At 61.6% G+C, this 10,481-nt stretch overlaps 1 protein-coding gene across 1 annotated transcript; it reads right to left on the bottom strand.

The window, feature by feature from the left end:
* Nucleotides 1–1,096: 1,096 nt before the first annotated feature.
* On the bottom strand, nt 1,097–10,476 carry ZDHHC24 (zinc finger DHHC-type containing 24). The gene is made up of 3 exons (XM_062195778.1): nt 10,193–10,476; nt 9,078–9,355; nt 1,097–3,336 (listed from the first exon to the last, which is right to left on the bottom strand). The coding sequence occupies exons 1-3, from the start codon at nt 10,471–10,473 to the stop codon at nt 3,041–3,043; spliced, it is 855 nt and encodes a 284-aa protein (XP_062051762.1). The 5' UTR covers nt 10,474–10,476; the 3' UTR covers nt 1,097–3,040.
* Nucleotides 10,477–10,481: the final 5 nt, after the last annotated feature.

Below are 10,481 nucleotides of genomic sequence, written 5' to 3'. Positions count from 1 at the left end.
GCCAGGAGCCCCCTCCAGGTCCCCTGCAGGGTCTTAGTCCACCTGTACAGGATGGACTGGGTCCGAGGAAAGGTAAGTGCGCCGCTCACCCATTCCCCAGCCTCCCGATCCCGGAGACAGTCAGACGCAGCGGAGACCCAAGTATAAAGTCTAGTAGCAAGGACTCATTTACTTTGTGCGTAACAGTACCTTTTATAGCACAAAACTGCAGAGTCATTGGGGCAGGGCTAAGGACCAACCAATCACTTCAAAAATCACCTTACAGGGGGATTTCTATAGGACTAGCCCTATGTCTATACACTTGTTACTAGTTTTGTTACCTCCCCTGATGTTGCGCAGCCAATTAGTTTTAGTGGTAAACAACTTTGGATTCTGCCCATCTTACTTCCTCTGGGCGCCATCTTACTCAGCTCCGCGCGGCTCCGTTCCGCGCAGCTCGAGCGGGGGCACCCAGGGGCAGCTGCGCATGCGGAGCTCCGGGGCCTGGCCTGGCCGCGCCATGGCTGCGCTCATGTCCCGCAGTCCCCCACACGGCTGCAGGGGCCCAAGCACTTGGGCCATCTTCCACTGCCTTTCCAGGCCACAGCAGAGAGCTGGATCGGAAGAGGAGCAGCCAGGATTAGAACCGGCGCCCATATGAGATGCCGGCACTTCAGGCCAAGGTGTTAACCCGCTGAGCCACAGCGCCGGCCCCCTAAAGGGCATCTATTAAAACCTGTGGCAAACATTTAGTGGTGAAACACTGCATGTGTTCCCTCTGAGGTCGGACACAAGGTGCCTGCTCCTTGTGCTGCACACTGTGTAGCGACCTCACCTAGACAGGGCCGAGAGAAACAGGAGGCAGAGGTCTGCACAGTACGCGAGGTGGCTTAGACTGCAGGGGAGTGAGTGTGCTATGAGCCGGTCACGGAGCATTTCCATAAGCCGCTCGACAGTATAACTAGCATGAATGTGGATCAGGTACTTGAGAATAAGTCTAAGGAGGGAAGCATAATCTGTGTCTATAACTTTATTGAAAACATTAGGAGGGGAGACACACCACTGGAAACTTCTATTTCCTGTAGGTACCCGTTTCCCCAAGTTGACCTACAGGTTCTGGTGGGTTCCATTCGTGATCTCAGCGGGGTTTTTATTGGTGGGCCCTGAGGACAAGCTGACCCTCAACTTCATCCGGAAGAGCAGGGGTCAAGAATAGATCTCGGTGGATTCTTCTCAACGGGAAGGGAATGGGGTGGCTAAGGTGACCCGTGGACAGGGGACAGGAGTGGCCCGCAGCCACACACAATCGGCTACATCCCAGAAACAGCAGGAAGTGAAAAGGCAAAGGCAAGGCGTAGGAGAGTAAACCCGGGGGGTCCGTTCGTGTAAAATACAAAACCATGCAAAAGCAGTACAAACCCATGTCAGAAAAGCAAAGCAAGGGAACTGGCACGGCCAGTGTCCCCCTCCCCCCGCCAGGGAGGGCTCAGCCGGGACCCTCACGGGCCGGGGAGGGGTTGTTTTACAAATAATCTTGCAGCTCCTCACCATGGAATGAAAATCGTGAAGATATCCCGGGGCGTGAGGGATGGCAGGGAGCGGGCGTCGGGCAGGTCTGCCAGTGCTGCCGTGCAGCACCGGGAGCCTGGCACACCGAGTCCCCAGCATCGCTGAGACACCGCGGACTGGCCAGCGACCCCGGAGCTCCATCCTCCCTGCTATGAGGGCCCTGCGGCACGCCTGGCCCTGAGGTTAAGCCGAGGGTTGGGACACCCAGGTCCACAGGAGGGTGTCTGGGTCCAAGTGCCTTCTCCACTTCCTGTTCACGTGCACCTCGGGGCAGCGCTCGGGTGGGAGGCCCGGGGTGGTTGCGGGCATGTGGGGAGTGAAGCAGCCAATGGGAGGCTCATGGGGCATCTCTCTAATTTCAAACAAGGGGGCCCTCGGTCAAGCCCGCTGGAAGGAGGACCGCCCCGCATTTTCTGTGGACTTAACCCTGTTCAGGGCCCAGGCCCTCCCCCCTCCCTCCCCCAGTAACCCTGCTTCTCCTGCAAACAACTCTTCCACCCCTTCTCGCCCCAGAAGGGAGACCCTTGGGGGTGAGGGGGGGTCTGGGGGGAGGAGGGCACCGGAGCTGCCCCTTCCCTGCTCCCACTCATCCCCACCGTGGGCCCCCGGCCTCGCCTCCCCTTCCCCGCCACTGGCGGGGTTCCTGAGCCTCTCAGGGTTCTGGGGGGCCTGCTGCTGCCTCCCCTCTCGCTTCCCTCCCTGGCTGCGTGTGTGTGTATCTCTTTACTATCATTTTAGAGAGACTCTAGGAGAAAGCTCTGGTTTACGCCGGCCGCACGGAGCCGGCTGCTTGCAGTCTATGCAGGAATGGTTACCAGGGAGCTGGAGGAGCAGGAGGAGCAGGCGTCATGGGGCTTCGGCACCCCCCACCCCACCCCGCCCCGCCAGCAGCTGCGCACAGTGAAGCCGAAAGCAAAGACCTGGAGTGGAGCAGACACCGGACTCCTTGAGCCATAACCTGCTGCCTCCCAGGCTGGGGGGCTGGGTTCACTCTGGCCCCGCCCCCTCCACTGCGACCCCAGGATCTCACGGAGCTGTAAGATTCTCACCCACCGACTGAGGGGAAACGCTGCCCAGTGGTCCCGGTTAGCTGGGAGGCTGCGTGAAGCTGGCGAAGTGCCGGACTTCCCACAGCCGGATCCCAGCAGCTGCCCGAGGAGGGGAGCCCTGGCCCCTGGGACCCTCAGGCCTGACAGTCGGGGCAACCAGAAACAGCAGCCCCAGCTTAGGGACGGACCGGAAACCCAGTGAGCACGGGAGTGGGGGTGGGGGCAGTGAGCAGGGAAGTCAGCAGCTGATTAGCCGGGCAGAAGGGCAGCGAGGCCGGCCTGGCCGCCGCGTGCCAGCCGCCCCTGAGCCGCAGGGCCTGCGCGGGGCAGGGGTAAGATCAAGGCCAAGGCCGAGCTGGCGTTGCCCACTGCAGGCATCAAGGCCCAACTTGCCTCCCCCTCCCCCACCCCTCGTCCCGGTGCAGCTCGGGCCCTTCCTGGGGTCAGGAAGCGGCGAGTCCCACCTCCGCCGCCGTCGGGAAGGTGATCCCATCCCCGGGCAGTGGGGAGGCCAGGAAGGGCCAGAGCCAGACGAGGGCCCAGCGAGGGCCCAGGGCGGCCTGCAGGTTGTGGCAGGGGCCCAGGTCGTAGGCGTGCTGGCCCCGAGCCCACTCCCACGTGGTCTGGCCCCGCAGCAGCAGCATCCCGTGGAAGAGCAGCCCGGCCGCACACAGCAGCGCCCCCGCCACGCACGTGTCCATCACGAAGGCCAGGGCAAACTGGGCCAGAGACACTCTGCCTGTGAGGAGAAAGCAGAGAGGTCAAGGGCAAGGGTCCGGCCGGCCCGGCTGCCCTCCCCCACTGGCTACTGGCTGGCCAGCCCCTGTGGGTCACAGGAACAGGCTGGTGAACCGGGTGGACCGGTGCCTGCCTGGGACGCGGTGTCCATTCACGTGTCACCAGCTCGCTGGACACGTGCCAGGCCCTGTGAGTGCCGGGCTGGGGGGCGGGGCAGGCACATCCGTCCCTGCGGGGGCCATCTCTCAGTTAGGTGACTACAGCTGGGAAGGGGTCGCCACGGACCACCTGGGCCTCAGCAGGGGACAAGCACCTGGCCAGCGAGGAGCCACAGGATGCCAGGAAACCCCCTGCTGAGCGAGAAGCCGGCGGCAGAGGGCGCAGGCTGGAAGTGTCCTGAGCAGGCAGATGGGATTAGCGGCTGCCAGGCGCTGGGGCCTATGGGGGAACGGGCAGGGCAGGGGCTGTAGCAAGGGCGGGGCGTGTGTGTGTGTGTGAGAGAGAGAGAGAGAGAGAGAGCGAGAGAGAGAGCTGGTGCTCACTGCTGCACTGTGTGTGTGAGCTGGTGTGTGTGTGTGTGTGTAAGAGAGAGATGGTGTTCACTGCTGCAGTCTGTGTGTATAAGAGCTGGTGCTCACCACTGTACTACACTCTGTGTGTGTGTGTGTGTGTGTCTGTGAGAGAGAGAGAGACAGAGCTGGTGCTCACCACTGTACTACACTCTGTGTGTGTGTGTGTGTGTCTGTGAGAGAGAGAGAGACAGAGCTGGTGCTCACCACTGTACTACACTGTGTGTGTGTGTACGTGTGTGTGTGTGTGTGTCTGTGAGAGAGAGAGAGACAGAGCTGGTGTTCATCACTGTACCACTCTGTGTATATGTGTGTGTGTGTGTGTGTCTGTGACCCGTGCTCACCACTGCACTACACTGCCAAGCTACTAAAACCCGCTGAGTTGTCCGTTGTAAGCTGGTTAAAATGCATACTTTTACCCGGTGTGAATTTTACCCACAAAGAGCGGCCTGGGGTGCTGTGCACCCTCCCAAGAGGGCAAGGAGTAAGTGGACGCTGTTTCAATACAGGGCAGAAGCCCTCTGCTGGCAGGCCGGGGACCAAGCACGGCCGTGGATCTGCAAAGCTCAGGACACACAGACACACACAGACGTGCCAGCACCCATCCCTGACGCGGGAGTGGAGAGGGAGAGGAGAATGGTGCCCAGAGACTAGGAAGTGGGGGGGGGGTCTCTGGGGCTCAGACAAAAGAAAACAGAGGGCACCCAGCAGGGGAGGCAGATGCGCAAGGCCCCAGCTGCTGGTGAGGTCCAGGGAGAACTTGGGGGGGGGGGTGCTTCCTGCACCTGCAGGGTCTCCTGAAATAAGGGGAGGGCTCAGAAGGAGCCTGTGGGTTTTGTAAAATATTGTTTAGGGCCCGGGGTTGTGGCACGGGGGTCGAGCCGCCGCCTGTGGTGCTGGCATCCCATCTGGGCGCCAGTTCGAGTCCCTGTGGCTCCACTTCCGTTCCAGCTCCCTGCTAATGCTCCTGGGGAGGCAGTGGAGGATGGTCCAGGAGTGTGAGGCCCTGATGGAGTCCAGCCTCCTGGTTTTGGCCTGGCTCAGCCCGAGCCCTTTGCAGTCAGTTGGGGAGTGAACCAGCAATGGAAGATTCTCTCTCTCTCTCTCTCTCTCTCTCTCTCTCTGTGATTCTGCCTCTCAAAATCTTCTTTAAAATAAAATGCTAAGATTTAAGAGGCAGGGAGGCTAGAGGCAGGCCGACAGCGTTCCCGCCCGTGAGCCCACTCCCCAAGCGCCTGCGACAGCTGGGGCTGGGCCAGACGACGCCAGGAGCCAGGAGTTCATCCGAGCCACCACCACTGCCTCCCGGGGCGCCCACCAGCAGGGCACTAGAATCGGGAGCTGAGCCAGGACTTTAACCCACAAGGGATTCCCATACGGGACGCAGGCATCGCCACCACGAGGCCCAACACCTGGCCTCGTCGTGTGGATTCTGCAGACAGAGCCCTGCAGCCCGTGGCAGCCCTGGGGAGGGCGAGACGCCAGGGGAGCAGCTGCAGCCGTGGGTGGGAGGTGAGGACAAGTGGCCGGGAGCCCGAGCAAGTCCTCGGGGAGCCTGCCCACGGGTGGGCGGACAGCGAGAAGGGAGGCCGAGAGGAGGAGGAGGGTGTGGGGTGAAGGGGTTTGTGCAGGTGGGGAACCCCGAGGGAAGCTGAGAATGGAGGGTCAGGGGTCAAGGTGGTCAACACAGCATGAAGCCTCCGGCGAAGGAGGGGGACACTCAGCCAGGGGTGGCGATTCGAGACCGGGTCCCAGGCACACCCTCTGATGTCCCGTCCTCTCCGAGATGGATCTTGGAGGACAGAGAGCGAGGAAGTTGGAGCGTCAGCCACTGGAGGAGCAAGCGTGCAGGAGAGCAGGATGGCCAGGCCCAGTGTGGGCCTGCTGAGGTCAGCAGGGTGGACAGGGCCTGCCACGGGGGACCGTGAGCCTCTGGCCGCTGCCAGCAGGGAAAGGGGTGGGAGCAGAGGAGCAGGAAGGCACAGGGGAGGGGAGGGGAGGCGCTGGGGTGTGAAGACGGCCTACAGCAGCCGGGCAGCAGGGGGAGAGGGAGGGGAGGTGGGGAGCAGAGCAGGGCGACGCGTGGGTGGCTTTGGGATCTGAGCACACTGGGGTGTGGACGAGGGAGTAGGAGGAGGAAGCCACCTGGGCACTGGGCACTGGCACGGTCTCCAGGCACCCAAGACGTTGCAGGGCCCAGAGTGAGGGGGGCAGCAGCCCGGGCCACCGGGAGGGGCCGCCGGGAGGCACAGTGAGGGCAGGGGACAGCGAGGAGGGCTGGCCGGAAAGCCAGCGTGGACAGAAGGATGCTGAGAGCCCCAGGCCTGGGCTGCAGGGTAGGGGGTCCCTAGGGTAGAGCGGGGCTGGGACAGGATGAGGAGGCACGGGGCAGTGGGCGGGTGGCCGTGGGAGAACAAGGTCACGGGGGACCGTGGAGAGGTCAGAGGGAGGGAGCTAGGGAGAGGACAAGGAGCGGAAACGTGGGCAATGCATGCGTCACCCAGGACCTGGCAGCCCAGGCGTCGTCCAAGTCCACGGCCGTCCTCCTGGCTTCCACGACTGGGCCTTCCGGTGCCCGGAACCTGCACCAGCTCCCCGCTGCCCCCCACACCGCGGCCATCTCCCCGCACCAGCGTTCAGGGCCCCCCCCCCTTAATCCTCACGGTTTCCCACAGACAGCCTCGCTGCCTGCAGAGCCTCCACCCCGCTGCTTGCGTCACTGAGACCACCCCCTCCTGACCCCAGGACTCCTGGAACCCCTCCCTGGTTCTGCCAGCCAGAGCTCTGGGCAAGAAGACTTCACGCCAGCCCTGGCTGTTGGAGGCATCGGGGAATGAACCAGGGGATGGAAGACCACCTCCCCTCTCTCTCTGTCACCTTTTCTTTACATATATATATATATATATATATATATATATCCCCTTCTGTTTCATATATGTATATTTATCTGAAAGGCAGAGTTACAGAGAGAGGGAGAGACACAGAAAGGTCTTCCATCTGCTGGTTCACTCCTTGAATGACCACAATGGAAGCCAGGAGTGTCTTCTGGGTCTCCCTCGCAGGTGCAAGGGCCCAACTACTTGGGCCATCTTCCGCTGCTTTCCCAGGTGTATTAGCAGGGAGCTGGATCAGAAATGGAGCAGCTACGACTCGAACCAGCACCCATAGGGGATGCTGGCGCTGCAGGCAGTGGCTTTACCCACTATACCACAATGTCAGCCCCAACTCTGACTTCCAAATAAATAAACAAGAAGACTTCTAAAGCTTGTGGAGGGGTCGGTGCTGTGATGTGGCAGGTTAGGCCACTGCTGGCAGCACTGGCGTCCCATTATCAGAGTGCCAGCTCGAGTCCCCGGCTGTTCTGGGATGTGAGGACGGGAGTGAGCCAACAGCAGAAGATCTCCCTCTCCATCTCGCCCTTTCTCTCTCTCTCTCCCCCCCTCTGGCTGACACTCTGCCTTTCAAATAAATCAGTCTTTTTTTTTTTTTTCCAAAGCAATGTTTATGGGGACAAGCATTGTAGCCCAGCGGGTTAAGCTACCACGGGTAACGTCGGCATCTTACATCAGAGCACCGGTTTGACTCCCAGCTGCTCTGCTTCCGAGGCATCTTCCTGTGAATGTGCCTAGGAAACAGCAGAGGACGAACCGAGTGCTCGGGCCCCTGCACCCTCGAGAGAGACCCAGATGGACCTCCAGGCTGCTGGCACTGCTCTGGCCCAGCCTGACCGTCGTGGCCATCTGGGGAGTAAACCAGTGGGTGGAAGACCTCTCTCTCTCTCTCTTTAACTCTGCCTTTCAAATAAATAAATACATAAAAAAAAAATTTTAAAGCACAGCCATTTCCAGTTTGGCTGAAAAATAAACAAATAAATAATAAAGTTCATAGAAAATAGACTTAAAATATGTATCTTGGTACAAATTTTTTTTTCTGAAATCCATGCATACGAGGGAACCTTAAAAAAAGTTTATGAGGCCAGCGCCGTGGCTCGACAGGCTAATCCTCCGCCTTGTGGCGCCGGCACACCGGGTTCTAGTCCCGGTCGGGGCGCTGGATTCTGTTCCGGTTGCCCCTCTTCCAGGCCAGCTCTCTGCTGTGGCCCAGGAGTGCAGTGGAGGATGGCCCAGGTGCTTGGGCCCTGCACCCCATGGGAGACCAGGAGAAGCACCTGGCTCCTGCCTTTGGATCAGCGCGGTGCGCCGGCTGCAGCAGCCATTGGAGGGTGAACCAATGGCAAAGGAAGACCTTTCTCTCTGTCTCTCTCTCACTGTCCACTCTGCCTGTCAAAAAAAAAAAAAAAAGTTTATGGGAGGCGTGGATTGTGAGAAGAAACCATGGGTTTCCAAATGCTTCGCACCAAATACACTTATCTTTCCATCTCAGTCTCCACAAACATTTCAAAAGTTTTATTATTTATTTGAAAGGCAGACCAACAGAGAGAGGGAGAGACAGAGGGGTTCTGATCTCCCACCCTCTGGTCCACTCCCCAGATGGTCACCGCAGACAGCCGGGCCAAAGCCGGGAGCCCGGAACTCCACGCAGGACTCCCAGTGGCTGCAGGGACCCGGTACCTGGACCGCCTTCCGCTGCCTGCCAGGGCACCAGCAGGAAAGCTGGGTCAGAACCACAGGGACCAGAACCGCTGCTCCGATTCCAGAGGCTGGGGTCAGCTGGCACCCCGCTAGCGCCCCCACGGAAGCTTGTTTGTTTTAAAGATTTGTTTATTTATTGAAAGGCAGCGTTCTAGAGACGGATGGAGAGGCAGAAAGAGAGATTTCCCCTCCGCTGGTTCACTCCCCAAATGGCAGTGACAGCCAGGGCTGGGCCAAGCCAGAGCCAGGAGCCAGGTCGCCTATTCGAATGCAGGGGCCCAAGCACTCCGGGCCAGCTTCTGCTGCTTTCCCAGGCGCATTAGCAGGGAGCTGCATCAGAAGTGGAGCAGCCGGGACTCGAACCAGCGCCCATATGGGATGCTGGTGCTGCAGGCGGTGGCTTAACCCACTGTGTCACAGCGCCGGGCCTCCCTAACCACCTTGCTGAAGTCCACCTGCACTTGTCTTTGGGCACTGGGTTTCCTGTCCTGGGCACCCTGGCTATCCTCCCCTCCCACACCCCACACAGGCTGGCTCCCCAGGGCTGCAGACCCCACCTCCCACCGCAGGGGGCGCCCCACCTGTGAGCAGCATGAGCCAGGGCAGCAGCAGGAGCGCGGCCGTGTGCAGGGGCGCCTGGGCGTGCAGCAGCGCTGCCAGCGCGGGGCCCAGCAGCACGGAGACGTGGAGCAGGACGCCCGCGGCGTGGAGCAGCAGGCACAGGAAGGGCCGGTAGTTGTGGAAGCCCACGCAGCGGTCCAGCAGGCGGCAGTGGTGGTCCCGGCGCAGGACGCAGACGCGGCAGGCAGGGCAGTGCCCGCTGCGCGGCGGCACCTGGCTCTGGCACTGGTGGCAGTACCTGCGGACAATGACCCAGACTCAGGCCCGAGCCCACCCCGAGCCCACCCGGGGGAGCAGGGCACGGCCGTTCGCCCGCCTCGCCAAGCCGCTGGTTGTTTGCAGGTAACCGCAGGCTGAACCGGCTTCCCCGGGGGCAGCTCTGCTGGCCTCAGCGGCTCCCGCCACCCACCACCTTGGCCCCCGCACTGGTCCCCTCCTAGCGTAGCCTCACCCCGCAGCCAGACTGGCTTGCAGTCTAAGACACGCCCCTCCTTGGGGCAAGGCCCTGCAGCGCCCACCAAAGCCCTCAGGCCACTTGGCCCCCACCTGCCTTTACATCCTCTGTCCGCACCTGGCAACCCCCCCCCCACTTCCTCCCAGCGTTTGCTCAGACGCCTCCTCCGGGAGGCCCACCTTGACCGTCTGTTTTTATTTGTTATTTGAAGCCTAAAATATCTTTGCTATTCCTAACCACAGATGGACAAAGCTCTAGGCGTTCACCAGCACAGAGAAATTGACTTCAGTGACACTGATCCGACGTACGCAGGACCTGCACTGACTGGTCACCTGTTTAAAACCGAACCTCCTTTCCGTCTGCCCGCCCCCGCCGGCCCCCTGCTCGGCTCGCCTGGCCTGGAATGAGCCGGGGGCTCAGGACCCCGCGCCTGCAGCAGGTGCCCGGCGAATATCCGCGAGTGAGCGAGTAGCATTCACCCCGGCTCTCCCTCCCCCGGCTCTAAAGGCGGCCTCTGGCTAACAAACCCGGATGCTACCGCAACCGGGTCCTGGGGTCTCCGGGCCCCGCGGTCCCCTCCCTCCTGCCCGAGGCTCCCCGCCGACCCCGCGCCCCACTCACGCCCAGCCCTGGCCCAGGCCGCGGCCGGCCAGCATCACGCCGCGGATGCTAGGATCCGAGCGCAGGAAGAGCCCCACGTTGCCCAGCAGGTTAAGCAGCTGGAAGGCGGCCAGCGCCAGCTGCAGGGCCCTGGCCAGGGGTCCCAGCGGCGGAGGCCCGGGACCCAGCACCAGCACGTAAGCCAGCTCCAGGCCCACGGCCGCGGCCCACAGCGCCGTGAGCACGAGCGGTAGCCGCGCGGGCGCCCCCTCGGCGCGCCCAGCCGCCCACGGCAGCCCCATGGCCCGGA

The sequence above is a fragment of the Lepus europaeus genome, chromosome 7 (assembly GCF_033115175.1).
Source record: "Lepus europaeus isolate LE1 chromosome 7, mLepTim1.pri, whole genome shotgun sequence".
Taxonomy (NCBI): Eukaryota; Metazoa; Chordata; class Mammalia; order Lagomorpha; family Leporidae; genus Lepus; species Lepus europaeus.
Note: the sequence above shows the minus strand (reverse complement) of the source record. Positions and strands in the feature narration are given on the sequence as shown.